General features: G+C 42.9%; 2 protein-coding genes across 4 annotated transcripts; one reads left to right on the top strand and one right to left on the bottom strand.

Annotated features, from left to right (window-relative positions):
• Positions 1-254: 254 nt before the first annotated feature.
• LOC139550269 (mitochondrial ubiquitin ligase activator of nfkb 1-A-like) lies at positions 255-9,343 on the bottom strand. Of its 3 annotated transcripts, none has more exons than XM_071361052.1 (6): positions 9,242-9,343; positions 8,116-8,302; positions 7,709-7,796; positions 7,441-7,561; positions 7,010-7,241; positions 255-6,819 (listed from the first exon to the last, which is right to left on the bottom strand). In XM_071361052.1, exons 2-6 carry the CDS (start codon positions 8,230-8,232, stop codon positions 6,331-6,333), a joined length of 1,047 nt encoding a protein of 348 aa, XP_071217153.1. In that variant the 5' UTR covers positions 8,233-8,302; positions 9,242-9,343; the 3' UTR covers positions 255-6,330. The 3 variants fall into 3 exon arrangements, with proteins under 3 accessions (XP_071217153.1, XP_071217154.1, XP_071217152.1); XM_071361053.1 differs by having other exon boundaries at positions 8,116-8,284; positions 9,242-9,331; XM_071361051.1 differs by lacking the exon at positions 9,242-9,343 and having other exon boundaries at positions 8,116-9,229.
• A 27-nt stretch (positions 9,344-9,370) lies between these two features.
• LOC139550268 (dol-P-Man:Man(5)GlcNAc(2)-PP-Dol alpha-1,3-mannosyltransferase-like) lies at positions 9,371-17,449 on the top strand. Its single transcript, XM_071361050.1, has 9 exons — positions 9,371-9,688; positions 10,175-10,274; positions 10,464-10,611; positions 10,971-11,131; positions 11,500-11,620; positions 12,923-13,128; positions 13,331-13,406; positions 13,608-13,753; positions 13,901-17,449. Exons 1-9 carry the CDS (start codon positions 9,505-9,507, stop codon positions 14,046-14,048), a joined length of 1,290 nt encoding a protein of 429 aa, XP_071217151.1. The 5' UTR covers positions 9,371-9,504; the 3' UTR covers positions 14,049-17,449.

Here is a 17,449-nt window from a genome sequence, read left to right on the forward strand (position 1 = left end):
CAGGAGAGCAGAGTGAATTGGAACAGCCAGGAGAGAGAACAATTTAACTCCTACACTCGACTCTTCATTCAAATAGGATTTCACCTACATTTCAGCTATAATACCATCATTAAGGTGTGAAGTGACTAACGAACACATCTACCAACCTTGAGAGAGACTAGTTTCCTATTGGCTGTGTCTTCCCACATTCTGTAACATTTAGGCCAAATACAACAAGTAACAACATAGATGAATGAAAGACATGAACCCCTGTAGCTGGTGAGGGTTTAGGGACCAACGCTTTAATGATGAAATACTTTCCTAGAGATGTCCTTTAGTTCACATTGACAGGATTCTGTGCACAGCGCAGTCAATAGTATGTATATTCTGGTAACGTTTAATTTCAAGGTATGTGTATAAACTGCTTATATATACACACAGTACACATGTATATACAGGTTAATAAACAATTGACTGAAAACAAAACATTATCAATATACAGTACCACACAAAAGTTGACAAACCTACTCATTCAAGGGTTTTTCTTTATTTTGACTATTTTCTACATTGTAAAATAATAGTGAAGACATCACAACTATGCAATAACACATATGGAATCATGTAGTAACCAAAAAATTGTTAAACAAATCAAAATATATTTTAGACTATTCAAAGTAACGACTCTTTGCCTTGATGATAGCTTTGCACACTCTTGGCATTCTCTCAACCAGCTTCACCTGGAATGTTTTCCAACAGTCTTGAAGGAGTTCCCACATATGCTGAGCACTTTCTGGCAGCTTTTCATTCACTCTGCGGTCCAACATCTCAAACCATCTCAATTGGGTTGAGGTCGGGTGATTGTGGAGGCCAGGTCATCTGATGCAGCACTCCATCACTCTCCTTCTTGGTCAAATAGCCCTTACACAGCCTGGAGGTGTGTTGGGTCATTGCCCTGTTGAAAAACAAATTATAGTCCCACTAAGCGCAAACCAGGTGTGATGGTGTATCGTTGCAGAATGCTGTGGTAGCCATGCTGGTTAAGTGTGCCTTGAAATCTAAATAAATCACAGACAGGGTCACCAGCAAAGCACCACCACACCTCCTCCTCCATGCTTCACGGTGGGAACCACACATGCAGAGATAATCTGGTCACCTACTCTGCATCTCACAAACACACAGCGGTTGGAACCAAAAATCTCAAATTTGGACTCATCAGACCAAAGGACAGATTTCCACCGGTCTAATGTCCATAGCTCGTGTTTCTTGGCCAAAAAAAAGTATCTTCTTCTTATTGGTGTCCGTTAGTAGTGGTTTCTTTGCAGCAATTTTAACCAGGGAGGCCTGATTCACGCAGTCACCTCTGAACAGTTGATGTTGAGATGTGTCTATTACTTGAACTCTGTGAAGCATTTTTTTGGGCTGCAATTTTTGAGGCTGGTAACTCTAATGAACTTATCCTCTTTAGGAGAGGTAACTCTGGGTCTTCCTTTCCCGTGGCGGTCCTCATAAGAGCCAGTTTCATCATAGCGCTTGATGGTTTTTGCGACTGCACTTGAAGAAACTTTCAAAGTTCTTGAAATTTTGCGCATTGACTGACCTTCATGTCTTAAAGTAATGATGGACTGTTGTTTCTCTTATTTGAGCTGTTCTTGCCATAATATGGACTTGGTCTTTTACCAAATAGGGCTATCTTCTGTATACCACCCCTACCATGTCACAACACAACTGATTGGCTCAAACGCATTAAGGAAAGAAATTCCACAAATTAACTTTAAGAAGGCACACCGGTTAATTGAAATGTATTCCAGGTGACTACCTCATGAAGCTGGTTGAGAGAATGCCGAGTGTGCAAAGCTGTCATCAAGGCAAAGGGTAAATATATTTGGATTTGTTTAACACTTTTTTGGTTACTACATGATTCCATGTGTGTTTTTTCATAGTTGTGATGTCTTCACTACTGTTATAAAAGGTAGAAAATAGTAATAAAATAAAATAAAAACCTGGAATGAGTACAGTAGGCATCCAAACGTTTGACTAGTACTGTATATATATATATTCCAAATTGGGTTATCATCACAAATTCCATGTAATCAGATAATTTATACAGTCACTCCTTACAGCAGCAATGATTCATATTAACCAATGAAGGCACAAAGCAAGCAATATTAGTAAGAAAATAAACATCCATCTCTGTACATATGCACACTGAAGAGGAAACTGCATTCCCCAGTGTCTATAAACACGCATTTACTATTCCAAACAAAACTCTACAGAACAGCTGTTAGCTTCAGAAATACATACTGTATATATTTCACAAACCTCAGATTCTAATTTTGTACATACCATCAGCTACAGATAGGCTCTATTTAAAGAATGCCAAGAACCCTTTTAGTCCAGGATAATAAATACAGTTTGTCTGGTAGGTCAAGGGTTGGTCTCTCTCTCTCTGACAGACTCAATAGAGCTGATTTTGCAGTGTCCTTTGTGAGGGTTTATGGGACTAATGTGTGTTTGTGTGTCCTGCTCTGTCTAGCTAGCTGAGGGTGTGTTAGGGTCTAACTAGTCAGGGTGTGTTAGTGTCTAGCTAGTCAGGGTGTGTTAGGGTCTAACTAGTCAGGGTGTGTTAGGGTCTAACTCGTCGGGTGTGTTAGGGTCTAACTAGTCAGGGTGTGTTAGGGTCTAGCTAGTCAGGGTGTGTTAGGGTCTAACTCGTCGGGTGTGTTAGGGTCTAACTCGTCAGGGTGTGTTAGGGTCTAGCTAGTCAGGGTGTGTTAGGGTCTAGCTAGTCAGGGTGTGTTAGGGTCTAACTCGTCGGGTGTGTTAGGGTCTAACTAGTCAGGGTGTGTTAGGGTCTAGCTAGTCAGGGTGTGTTAGGGTCTAGCTAGTCAGGGTGTGTTAGGGTCTAACTAGTCAGGGTGTGTTAGGGTCTAACTAGTCAGGGTGTGTTAGGGTCTAACTAGTCAGGGTGTGTTAGGGTCTAGCTAGTCAGGGTGTGTTAGGGTCTAACTAGTCAGGGTGTGTTAGGGTCTAGCTAGTCAGGGTGTGTTAGGGTCTAGCTAGTCAGGGTGTGTTAGGGTCTAGCTAGTCAGGGTGTGTTAGGGTCTAACTCGTCAGGGTGTGTTAGGGTCTAACTAGTTAGGGTGTGTTAGGGTCCCACTAGTCAGGGTGTGTTAGGGTCCCACTAGTCAGGGTGTGTTAGGGTTCCACTAGTCAGGGTGTGTTAGGGTCCCACTAGTCAGGGTGTGTTGGGGTCCCACTAGTCAGGGTGTGTTGGGGTCTAACTAGTCAGGGTGTGTTGGGGTCCCACTAGTCAGGGTGTGTTAGGGTCCCACTAGTCAGGGTGTGTTGGGGTCCAACTAGTCAGGGTGTGTTAGGGTCCCACTAGTCAGGGTGTGTTGGGGTCCCACTAGTCAGGGTGTGTTAGGGTCTAACTAGTCAGGGTGTGTTAGGGTCTAACTAGTTAGGGTGTGTTAGGGTCCCACTAGTCAGGGTGTGTTAGGGTCCCACTAGTCAGGGTGTGTTAGGGTCCCACTAGTCAGGGTGTGTTGGGGTCCCACTAGTCAGGGTGTGTTAGGGTCCAACTCGTCAGGGTGTGTTAGGGTCTAACTCGTCGGGTGTGTTAGGGTCTAACTCGTCGGGTGTGTTAGGGTCTAACTCGTCGGGTGTGTTAGGGTCCAACTCGTCAGGGTGTGTTAGGGTCCCACTAGTCAGGGTGTGTTAGGGTCCCACTAGTCAGGGTGTGTTAGGGTCTAACTAGTCAGGGTGTGTTAGGGTCCAACTCGTCAGGGTGTGTTAGGGTCCAACTCGTCAGGGTGTGTTAGGGTCCAACTCGTCAGGGTGTGTTAGGGTCTAACTAGTCAGGGTGTGTTAGGGTCCAACTCGTCAGGGTGTGTTAGGGTCCAACTCGTCAGGGTGTGTTAGGGTCTAACTCGTCGGGTTTGTTAGGCCTCTCCTCAGCTCTCCAGAGGTATATTTTTAGGGTGCCCATTGTGTTGACATCACAGCACAGTTATCCTTCCATCTGCTCTTTCCCTCCACCTCTCTGTAGAGACAAATCTTCATTAGGGCTTAGTTACAGCCAATCTCCATTCTATCACCAGTTAACAACACCCCCCAACTATACCATCCATCTGGACACACATGTCTGTTCTGATGAACCAACGTTTCGGCATCACTGTGCCTTCTTCCTGAAGAAGTGATGCCGAAACATTGGTGATTTACCCAATAAATGACTGGGAGTTTATATATGGAGGGTGCGACTCTATTTTTATAGTTATTCGCCGTTAGTCAGCACCTCCCCACAACAACAAAAAATCTGGGTGTGCGCCAGCTTCCATCTCAAGGCCATCAGACTGTTAAATAGCCATCACTAGGCGACTTCCACCCGGTTACATAACCCTGCACCTTAGAGGCTGCTGCCCCATATACATAGAATTGAAATCACTGGCCACTTTAATAATAGAACACTAGTCACTTTAATAATGTTTACATATTTTTGCTTTACTCATCTCATATGTACAATTGAAGTCGGAAGCTTAAAGTCATTAAAAACTTGTTTTTCAACCACTCCACAAATTTCTTGTTAACAAACTATAGTTTTGGCAAGTCGGTTAGGACATCTACTTTGTGCATGACAAGTCATTTTTCCAACAATTGTTTAAAGACAGATTATTTCACTTATAATTCACTGTATCACAATTCCAGTGGGTCAGAAGTTTACATACACTAAGTTGACTGTGCCTTTAAACAGCTTGGAAAATTCCCGAAAATGATGTCATGGCTTTAAAAGCATCTGATAGGCTAATTGACATAATTTGAGTCAATTGGAGGTGTACCTGTGGATGCATTTCAAGGCCTACCTTCAAACTCAGTGCCTCTTTGCTTGACATCATGGGAAAATCTAAAGAAATCAGACAAGACCTCAGAAAAAAAATTGTAGACATCCACAAGTCTGGTTCATCCTTGGGAGCAATTTCCAAACGCCTGAAGGTACCACGTTCATCTGTACAAACAATAGTATGCAAGTATAAACACCATGGGACCACGTAGCCATCATACCGCTCAGGAAGGAGATGTGTTCTGTCTCCTAGAGATGAACGTACTTTGGTGTGAAAAGTGCAAATCAACCCCAGAACAACAGCAAAGGACCTTGTGAAGATGCTGGAGGAAACAGGTACAAAAGTATCTATATCCACAGTAAAATGAGTCCTATATTGACATAACGTGAAAGGCTGCTCAGCAAGCCAATGCTCCAAAACCGCCCAAAAAAAGCCAGACTACGGTTTGCAACTGCACATGGGGACAAAGATTGTACTTTTTTGAGAAATGTCCTCTGGTCTGAGGAAACAAAAATAGAACTGTTTGGCCATAATGACCATCGTTATGTTTGGAGGAAAAAGGGGGAGCATTGCAAGCCGAAGAACACCATCCCAACCGTGAAGCATGGGGGTGGCAGCATCATGTTGTGGGGGTGCTTTGCTGCAGGAGGGACAGGTGCACTTCACAAAATAGATGGCTTCATGACGAAGGAAAACTTTGTGGATATATTGAAGCAACATCTCAAGACATCAGTCAGGAAGTTAAAGATTGGTCACAAATGGGTTTTCCAAATGGACAATGACCCCAAGCATTCTTCCGAAGTTGTGGTAAAATGGCTTAAGGACAACAAAGTCAAGGTATTGGAGTGGCCATCACAAAGCCCTGACCTCAATCCTATAGAAAATTTGTGGGTAGAACTGAAAAAGCGTGTGCAAGCAAGGAGGCCTACAAACCTGACTCAGTTACACCAGCTCTGTCAGGAGGAATGGGCCAAAATTCACCCAACTTATTGTGGGAAGCTTGTGAAAGGCTACCTGAAACGTTTGACCCAAGTTATACAATTTAAAGGCAATGCTACCAAATACTAATTGAGTGTATATAAACTTCTGACCCACTGGGAATGTGATTAAAGAAATAAAAGGCTGAAATAAATAATTCTTCACATTCTTAAAATAAAGTGGTGATCCTAACTGACCTAAAACAGGGAATTTTTACTAGGATTAAATGTCAGGAATTGTGAAAAACTGAGTTTAAATGTATTTGGCTAAGGTGTATGTAAACTTCCGACTTCAACTGTATTCTATTCTACTGTATTTAGTCTATGCAACTCCGACGTTGCTCATCCTAATATTTATATATTCCTTAAATCCATTCTTTACTTTTAGATGTGTGTGTATTGTTGTGAATTGTTAGATATTACTGCACTGTTGGAGCTACGAACACAAGCATTTCGCTACACCCGCAATAACATCTGCTAAACATGTGTTTGAGACAAATAAAATGTGATTTTGATTTGTTCTCCCTGGCTGGGCTTCATGCCTGGTAGAGGGGCACCACCCTGTTGATGGCCTGCCGGCATATGGGGCAGATGGGCTGAGGCAGGGCCTGGTAGCAGCTGTAGCAGCAGCACACGTGCCCACAGTCCAGTAGCACACAGCTACGGAGCTGGGTCAGGCAGATCACACAGTCATTCTCCAGGGGCGTCTCCTGCTCCCTAGACCCCTGTTGTGTAGCCCCAGACCCCAGTCTCTCAAACTCCCTCTTCAGACGTTCCTGTTCCCAGCAGACCATCAGGCTGCGGTAGTAGCGGCAGCCCACCCAGAGGAGGACGGCGGCCCCGGCCAGGGCGAACACAGAGGCCAGGACCCGCCAGACCACCGCCTGGTCTTCCTGCTCCAGCCGCAGGGTCTCAAAGTCTGCTGTGCTTAGGAAGTACTCCGAGCCGTCGGTGGGCGGGCGGAGCTTCAGCACCCGGTCCGTGTCCAGGATGAGCTCGCCTACACCTGTCAGAGTAGCGCCAACCTGGAAATACAGACAGACACAAACTAGTCAGGATTATTCATGCTCTTTGGAGCACTATTCAGGGGCAATAGTGGTGACCTCATCCTAAACACAATGGAACGTTGTGGGGATGTTATTGTGGAATTTTAGGATTGAAGATGTAAGAGGTAATTTATCAGTGGTAAAATGATCAAACCAAACTATATCTCACCTTGAGCATTTCCTCAGTCTCCAGCTGGCCTTTGGGCTTCTCTCCACTGAGGTACTGTCCGACGATGTCGGTGAAACCGTAGGTGGCCTGGTGAAACTTCTCATGGATGATCTCCATCTTCAGCTCTGAGGCCTCCAGGGGACACAGCACCCTCACGTTGGCCTGGTCCGACCCCACCAGGCTGAAGGGCACAGTATTCACCCTCTGGTGCAGCACACGCTCACTGTCCATCCTACACAGGAAAGGGGGGGGGGGGCACAGTGAGTAAGGTGTTTTGTGTGGTGATATGATAGGTTATAATTAGTGATGTATATCTGCTGAGACTAAATGTCAGACGCTCCTAGTCATATTACAGTTGATAACAAAATGATGATACAGATTAAACTAGTCTTTCACATGATATTTGGAGTGTCAGTCAAGAGTGTTTCTACCAGGTGTGGGCCAGGCTGTTCCACACCAGCTTGTGTTCCCTCAGCATGAGTTTCTGCACTACCCCTACGCTGCCTTCCTGGTACTGACTCCTTAGAGGCTCCCCCACAGGCTGCACTGCCCCTACACACACACACACACAAAATGGATAGAGCCATTAATTACACTAACTAAGTAGGTGAGAGAGAGATTAGGGTTCACTCAATATCATAATAGTATGATCATAGTGATACATTCAGAAATGTTACCCATTCACACAAATAACTTTACCTTCGATGACAACATACTGCAGACACTTTCCCGGTGTCACATTCAAAAGGTCTGCCAGTTTCCCATCCAAATTAATGTGGGGTGCCTCCTGAAACAACAAGCAAAAAGAAAAGCCTGTCATTCCTATGAAAATTCTCATGTCTCCTAAAAAAAGAATGGTTTTGCACTCTGTTTACAATGTTATTCAATCCGGATTGTGGAAGATCCTTGTTATAGCGCAATTGAAATTTAAAAGGTAATTTCCTTTTGAGCCGACATATGCAGCGTGTAGGCTACTGTGAATGCAGTCTCTGCGAACGCTGAAACATTGCCTTTACAATTCTGATTGTACTATTGCGCGGATCTTCAACGATACGGATTGAATCTATGTCTGAAGGAATAGATACAGGACAGGGCAGGCTACTAACATTGAGCTTGTCCACCGATTTCCTCTTTTTCCTGTAGATGTAGAAGAAGAGGCCTGATATGGCCAAGCTGGTGCCTAGACACAGCCCCTCCACCGTCCTCACTGGAAACTCCTCCATCCCCCCCAACAAACTCTCCACACTGTCTCTTCTCACCTCCCTTGTAATAGGGCTACAGTACAGAAACAGACTGCCAAACATGTGATGTAATATGAAGGAGGTTCTTTAGCATGAATGCAAGATGCCCACGCATCACTCTGACAAGCTGCAATTAAATCCGCAGCTGCCGGATTCTCTTTGAGATTTTCCGTGAAATGCTTGAAAATGTCTATAATTTTATGTATGACATCAAAGTGGCACAAGGCTGGTTGCTATTTCTGTTCAGCACTTTGACAGTAAACTGAATTATGCTACTCAGAATACAAAGAGTCACAAAATGTTGGGTTATTCACATATGATTGGGTTATATAACCTAACTTCACAGTCTAAGAAACTTGATCTCAAACAATTCCAGTATTACACTGATTCAGTCAGATAAATCATGACTATTTACATATTCACTGCCTTCACCCACAAGCATAACAAAGTTGAAAATTGTTTTATTTCATTGATGATTTACAAAATCGGTAGGTGGCATTTGATGACAGTGTTTGAGTTCAAATACCAATTGCTGACTTAGGTGATTAGCTAATACAATTATAGAGTTGAATATGTTATTTTGGGCCAAGCTAGCTAATTAGAACAACCGGTAGTTTAAATACATATGAACCAGTAAAGCCATTTCTCTGATGTAACATTAGCCGACACAGATCTACATGTAACGAAATATCTCGTTGAACATTGACATTATGGTATCTAAGATAGCTAGCTACTTATAAATAATAAAAATACAAATTAAAGTTGATGGCTGGCTCATTGAGCCAGAAATAAACATTACACAGTTGGTTAGCAAACGTTTAGTTAGCTGGAAAACCTGCCATTGACCTTTAAAATATCTTATTTGAATAGTCATAAATGTGGTCTATGTCAGCAAAAGTCAGACCATAACATGACCATAGTATTTGTGCACTCTTCTGCAACGGTCAATAAGTAAAATTTAACTTAATCAATCAGTATTGTCATTTTTTACCTTCGAAACCGCTCAAGTTATCATCCCCGGAAGAATGGCTATTTTCGTTTTGGTCATATGACATGTTCTACTTCCTTGAAGCCACCATGCATCTTCGGGTGAAGCTTTCCTGAATCATGTGACGGGGTACTTATAAGTCCCGTCACATATTGTCAGTTATAAAAAAATAAAAAAACATATTTGGTACTGTCTTTGGTCGAGTTGTGGTGACACACGTGTTGCGGCCAAAGTTTCAGCTTCTGCAAGTAGCTAGCTGCGCCGAAATGGCAGGAGGTGTGAGGAAAAAGTCGTCCCCTGGTCCACGGTCTAGAGTGTGGGCGCCACTTCGTACACTATGGCAGGAGAAACATTTGATCGTATTCAAGGCAGAGTACACAATACTAGTCGCCTCTGTTCTGTGGTTCCTGGAGATCGGAATAAACATATGGGTCATCCAAAAAGTAGCATGTAAGTACTAGTAGTATGCTAGCAGTTTAGCCAGTTAGCTTGCCCCTGCATTGCAATGAACGTAGCTCGCTAGCTAACAGCTAGTGTTTGCCAGCTAGCCCCTGTAGTGCCACTTGTTAAAGTGAATTCACAGCCACAGCGTGATTACGTTCCCTTCCTTGTGATGATGTTGCCTAGTATGAATGAAATATGTTTTCAAAAGTTGTGACAATTTATGTTGCCAGCACAATAATGTGTAAGATGGACAACCAGGAATTTGAAAGCAACAATGGTAGTTTGTTAATCTAGTCTACTGTACTTTTGACACAGTTCCTGCAGTTTCCTCTTCTTGTTTATTATTTTTTTCTTAGCAGTAACGTTAGTTGCTGCTGATTGTTCTGTCACCTGATTCTTTAGGTACCTTCCACAACCCAGTTTGTTGAATGCATATTTCCAAGTTATTGCAAAAGCCACCTGACACTCATTGGTGAATGTTTTCTCATGCAGACACAGAGATTGACTGGAAGGCGTATATGGATGAGGTAGAGGGAGTCATCAACGGCACCTACGACTACACCCAGCTCAAAGGAGGCACAGGCCCTCTAGTGTAAGTTCCACTAACCTATTTGTGCTGGCACTTTCTAAGTTAAGGATCCAGGACCAGGATTGGCCTTCATCACTGGACCCCATGACAAATCATTACAATTATGTGTGTGTTTGTGTGTACCTGCAGTGTGACATTTCTTGACGTGAACAAAATCAGTCTTGAAACTGACTTCTGAAACTACCATTCTAGATACCCAGCAGGATTTGTGTACACCTTCACAGCGCTGTATTACATCACCAACCACGGGGTGAATATTCGCCTGGCCCAGTACCTGTTTGCTGTTTTCTACCTGCTCACCCTGCTGCTCGTCTTCAGGATCTACCACCGCACCAAGAAGGTCAGCTAGGTCTAAATAGTTACCCAGAGAACAGTCTTTATCTACAATTTGCTCTCTCAATATTAGAGTATCAAGTCCCAACTTAATGATGTTACTTAAAACAGTTTGAAATGGAATATTCAGTTTCCTATGACAATCTCTGCATAAGAAAATCCTTCACTGTAAAAGGCTATTAACTTTTCTTTAGATGCCTGCCTGTCTGTTTGTCTGCACTCTTCTCCAGGATCCTCATTCACAAAACATTCTGAAGATATTTTCTTGGAAAATCATTAAATCTTAAGATATTGTTGAAAAATTGCACTTACAAACTATCTTATGAACTTTTTTTCTTAAGAAGTGTTTTGTGAATCTGGGCCCAGGTTCCTCCCTACGTATTCTTTTTTGTGTGCTGTGCCTCCTACCGGATCCACTCCATCTTCGTCCTGCGTCTTTTCAACGACCCTGTAGCCATGATGATGTTGTTCGGGGCTGTCAATCTGTTCCTGGACGGCCGCTGGACTCTGGGCTGTGGCCTCTACAGGCAAGTATGAACCCTGGTCCTGCACAACTGGAGCCTATCTCAGCTTAGTTCCACCTCGATCAGATCAGTTCAAGTTTAGCTTGGTTCAGTTCAGTGTGGGCAAATATGGCTGCGTTTTTTACAGGCAACCCAATTCTGATCTTTCTTTCACTAATTGGTCTTTTGACCAGTCAGATCAGCTCTTTTGCCAACAATAGGGCAAAAGATCAGAATTGGGCTGCCTGTGTAAATGCAGGCTATGGGACACCTTTCATGACAATAGCACTCTTATTTAGATTGGCAGAACTGAGTTGCCGAACTCAACATCTATGGCTGCGGTATCCCGTCACATGGTGAATGGCAACTTCCTCTCCCTTTGTTGTGGACAGTTTAGCAGTGTCTGTGAAGATGAACGTGCTCCTGTTTGCCCCGGGCCTCCTCTTCCTCCTGCTGTCTGAGTTTGGCCTGATGAGGGCCATACCCAAGCTCTCTCTCTGTGCTGCCATCCAGGTTAGGACCTCCTTCATCTGCTTTAACTGTTACATTTCGATTTTAGACACAGATGCTTGTCGTAGCGTTGACTATCTTTAAATGTGACGACTGTATATTATCAAATCAATTCTTTGTGTAATTATTCCGTAATTCAACGAATCACGGAATAGTAACTTACTAGGAAGTTGGGGTACCATGGGAAAATGTTGTTGATAGTGTCAATTTCCCAAATATATAACTCTTCAGATATTTTCATACCTTATTGATTAGTCACTTATTAATGTATTATTACCTCATCAGTTTCATTCCTGAATGTCGCAAACCCTTGGATATCTGCACCAACCCTAGCATAGATCATGAATCAGCAATATACAAATTGGCTTAATTATTTATTTACTAAGTAACTTACTCACAGAATTACATAAACACACACACATATAAGGTCATACATTGGTTACTGACATGATAGAAATGTCCCTAGTGGGCTAAGCTGATATGACGGCTTGGTAGTGGATAATACAGTGGATAACTACGCTCATGAAATGTTAATACTTTTAACATGAACAGCCGCTTATTCGAAAATAAATTGCAATTGACATATTTACGAGTGTATGCCTTTGCTGTCCCTCTCTGCGATCGCCGGTCCGTCTGCTGGATAGTCGACAGAAAGCCTCTGGTTTTGTCCACCAGAGATCAAAGTCTGTTGTAGTTGTTATAATGGGTACTTCAGAGTACCATTTGGAAATGTTCGTAGATCGTATGCGTTTAGCAGACTAAAGTATGTAAACAGCTGCAGCCTGAATAATTGGTCTTTAGTTTGTAGATTTCTTCACCATTTCAACATGTAACGACAGCTCCATGTTTTCTGATCTTGTCCTCTGGTAGAGTTGTGGTTTAAATCACTTCACACACCAGTGTCACCTGGCATGTTTTGGTCTCTAGAGTGATAGCCATTCCAACGTTGGGACCTTGTCCCTGTGTTCTCTTGACTATAGTTTGTAGATTTCTTAACCATTCGAGGCTTCCGGCTTACCGTAGGTCTCTTTGGCAGAGTTGCCAACCATTTCAACATGTAGCTACCGCTTCATGTTTTCTGATCTAATGTAAATTTGGTTGGAAGTGGCTTTTATACTAGAGTAGAAAAGGGTGCGTTCCATGACGCGTGATGTAATGTCTGGGCCACGTCGTGACATGTTTCTTGTCTCCAGAGTTCCATCCCATCTCCACATTGTGTGGACAGTCAGGTTTTTCCTACTCTATTTCCATTCTGTTCATTGTCCATCTTTACTCCACCTCCCCTCACTTCTCTCCCTATTACAGATATTGTTGGGCCTACCCTTCCTGATGGAGAATCCCATTGGCTATATGACCCGGGCCTTTGACTTGGGTCGTCAGTTTATGTTCAAGTGGACAGTGAACTGGCGCTTCCTGCCTGAGTGGCTTTTTCTAAGTCGCTACTTCCATCTGGTGCTCCTGGCTGCCCACCTGCTAGCCCTGCTACTGTTTGCCCTGCGCCGCTGGAAGAGGTGAGAGATGTGGCTACTGGGGTTATCACTAGGATTAGATATTTTCAATGTCAGGATGAAATTCTTGGCCAATAGTGTAGCCTAAAATGAACCACACAGACTAACTGACAAGCACACCAATGCTTGAGTCTGGCTATCTCTGCTTTTTGTTGTTACCGGACATGCTTTCTAATTTAATTAAACCAACTCATTTCCCCCTCAGGCCTGGAGAGAGCATCATGGAACTGCTGAAGGAGCCAGGCAAGCGAGTCATCCCTGCCCAGAAACTCACCTCAGATCATATCCTTTCCTCAGTCTGTGTCTCTGGAGCCATGAGTAGAAACGCTGTACCATTGTGGTGTTTTCTATATTTCTAACTCTTATCTTATTAGGTCTCTCTATGGCCATAAAGTACCAGGGTCTAGTATATCACTAAAGAGGGTTATTAGTGGGTTAAAGTTTTCCAAAAGCCAATTATATTAGACCTTAACAGCCGATCACAGATGGTGCTGATCCTCTTCACGTCTAACTTCATCGGCATGTGCTTCAGCCGCTCGCTGCACTACCAGTTCTACGTCTGGTACTTCCACACCCTGCCTTTCCTTCTCTGGAGCGGAGAAGTCAAGAAGCTGGCTCACCTACTCAGGTAAGAGGGGACGGGACATATCTTTGGCTACAATGTTGGGAGCAGAATTAGGAACCATAAAATATGAGCCTAGATGGGTCAAAAATACCTGTTATTGTCACTCTGTGTGTTCTTCTGTTATGTCTAACGTGGTGTTTCTGTGGACAGGGTTTTGATCCTCGGCCTGGTGGAGCTGTCGTGGAACACCTACCCTTCTACTACACACAGTTCAGCAGCCCTCCATGTCTGTCATCTCATCATGCTGCTCTCCCTGTGGTTCGCCCCCGGGGTAGAGGAGAAGACCAAGAGCAAGTGAGCTTTTCCCCTAGGAGACCCTCCCGTCGTGGGGGTCTGGTCGACCATCTCCACCCTGCTCTCACCCCAGGCTGGTTATCACCCTTCACCCTGTCTTGCCCATCTCGCTGTAGCTCTGTGCTAATGTATAGCGTAACGTACAGGTGGGAGAAGGTACAGCGTGAGACTGCATGTGGAAGGCACATGCAGGTTCGTGGGGTGGGAGAAGGACCGAAAACAATTAGGATTCTCAGGTTAAAGAATTAAATCTAATTTAGGTCTAGGTCTAATCTAGTGTGGGAGTCTCGTGAGGAGAAATGCTGAATGCTTTGCTGTGTTGTCGATAAGACATCTTAAGTAAGGGTCTCTTACTTCCAGTATGTATTTTTTATGGAGAAACTGCCATTAGCCCATGATTTGTCCTGTTAAGTATTATCACTGGTCTTGGTGATAGTAGAGAATAGTCAAACTGTTAGTACAGTAGTTCCTCATCCTGGCAATCAGCTGGTCTGAACTTCTGTTACTGGACTATTTGTTGATGTAAATATTCGCTGTAGCTCAGTTGGTAGAGCATGGCGCTTGCAATGCCAGGATAGTGGGTTCGATTCCAGTGACCACCCATGTGTAATTTTTTATTTTATTTTTTAAATGTGTGCATGACTCGGTTCTTTTGGATGAAAGCATCTGATAAATGGCATATTATATTAAAGATGGTTTCCATGTTTCTTTTAAATGAGGCTTTAAATTGAACCATCCTCTGCAATAAGCTTTTGGTACCACCCATTGGGCACAATAGGAATGACGTAGCCTAGCTACCACAAGGCTTACTATAGGCTAATACATAATAAATGGCATTTCATATAACAATATGACCATGCAAAACTAAGCTGTTGACAATCAAGGGTATCTATTGATTTGTTAAAATGTTCTAATAGTTTGGTTTTCAGTGTGGTGTGCAGTAGACTAAATAGAAGGCCAGTTTCCCGCACCTAGATTACGCCTACCCCTTGTCGAAACACGCACTGAAGTTATTTTAGTCTAAGAATAGAGGTAGTTCAGCGAGCTAATGTTGATATTTTGTTGAACTGTCCCTTTTAATATGAATACCGAAATGTACCTTTTAAGTTTGAACTCTTTTAATGTGCTGCCGTAGATTATGTTTAGCGTAGTTTAATGCTCATATTTGTTTGCTGATATACAGTTGAAGTCAGAAGTTTACATACACTTAGGTTGGAGTCATTAAAACTCGTTTTTCAACCACTCCACACATTTCTTGTTAACAAACTTGGTTAGGACATTTACTTTGTGCATAACACAAGTAATTTTTCCAACAATTGTTTACAGACCGATCTGTACAAACAGTATAAACACCATGGGACCACACAGCCGTCATACCGCTCAGGAAGGAGACACGTTCTCTCTCCTAGAGATGAACATACTTTGGTGCGAAAAGTGCAAATCAATCCCAGAACAACAGCAAAGGCCCTTGTGAAGATTCTGGAGGAAACAGGTACAAAAGTATCTATATCCACAGTAAAACGAGTCCTATATCGACATAACCTGACAGGCCGCTCAGCAAGGAAGAAGCCACTACTCCAAAACCGCCATAAAAATGCCAGACTATGGTTTGCAACTGTACATGGGGACAAAGATCGTACTTTTGGAGAAATGTCCTCTGGTCTGATGAAACAAAAATAGAACTGTTTGGCCATAATGACCATTGTTATGTTTGGAGGAAAAAGGGGGAGGCTTGCAAGCCGAAGAACACCATCCCAACCGTGAACCACGGGGGTGGCAGTATCATGTTGTGGGGGTGCTTTGCTGCAGGAGGGACAGGTGCACTTCACAAAATAGATGGCATCATGAGGGGAATTTTGTGGATATATTGAAGCAACATCTCAAGACATCAGTCAGGAAGTTAAAGATTGGTTGAAAATGGGTCTTCCAAATGGACAATAACCCCAAGCATACTTCCAAAGTTGTGGCAAAATGGCTTAAGGACAACAAAGTCAAGGTATTGGTGTGGCCATCACAAAGCTGTGTCTGGAGGAATGGACCAAAATTCACCCAACTTATTGTGGGAAGCTTGTGGAAGGCTACCCGAAACGTTTGCCCCAAGTTAAACAATTTAAAGGCAATGCTACCAAATACTAATTGAGTGTATGTAAACTTCTGACCCACTGGGAATGTGATGAAAGAAATAAAAGCTGAAATAAATCATTCTCTCTACTATTATTCTGACATTTCACATTCTTAAAATAAAGTGGTGTTCCTAACTGACCTAAGACAGGGAATTTTTACTAGGATTAAATGTCAGGAATGGTGAAGAACGGAGTTTAAATGTATTTGTCTGAGGTGTATGTAAACTTCTGACTTCAACTGTATGTATTGATTTGCATGAGTGTTTGTGTTACAGAGATTGGAGATGTATTCTGTTGATAAAGAGAAAATAAAATGTGTATCTGTGTAAAGAAATGAGAATTGAATGTAATTCAGTCGGTAATTTGATCCTACACCTTAATGCAAGTTAGACATAATACCTAGTTAATAGCTAATTCAGCTCAGATTTATTTATAGATGATTTATCTAATTCAATGGCTTTAAAAGGATCTTTTAACTGGTAAATATGGCATCAGATTCGTAGACAGGGCACAAAGGCACATCTTTCAACTGAACCTAACTAAAATTTAAGGTGGGAATCCCACCAAAGTTATGGTAGGAGAAACACTGGTGACATGTTTCTGTAATCGTCACTACTATCACTTCACATGTGGTGAAAGTAATTCCACATCATGTGGAGGTTTTAACATGGTGACTGTATGTGGTGACATGTTGGGATTGTAGCAGAGCATGTTGAGCTGGATGTTCTCATCCCAGTGGCGGAGCAGCAGGAACAGCTGCCTGGCATGTCCCCCCACCCCTGGCCTCTGCACCTGAGAGAGAGGCATATACTCTAAGAAAAAAAGGTGCTATCTTAACCCTAAAAAAGTTATTTGGCTGTACCTGTAGGTGAACCTTTTGAAGAACCCTTTTCGGTTCCATGTAGATCCCTTTCCACAGCGGGTGCTACAAAAGGGGTCTACCTGGAACCAAAAAGGGTTGTCCTATAGGGACAGCCAAATAACCTTTTATTTTAGAAGGGTATAGATGAACAATAACATTATGAATGTGCATATGGAGTGATGGAGTGGTTGAAGGGTTCGATTTGACATTTATCCAATGTAATGGCACTTAGTGCTGTCACAAGAATTCCGGCTGCAGGGGGAGGCAGGAGTTTCCCAGACAGGGACGATATAACAAAACAAAATGGCTATTACAAGAACTGGAGTTAATTATTGTAAGTAAATGTGTTACCTGTCAGGTATTTTAAATGTCTGTAATGTCTACTTGTTAAAAGTCTACTTAATAAATGTTTGTAATGTC

The sequence above is a fragment of the Salvelinus alpinus genome, chromosome 23, assembly GCF_045679555.1.
Source record: "Salvelinus alpinus chromosome 23, SLU_Salpinus.1, whole genome shotgun sequence".
In the NCBI taxonomy this organism is placed as follows: Eukaryota; Metazoa; Chordata; class Actinopteri; order Salmoniformes; family Salmonidae; genus Salvelinus; species Salvelinus alpinus.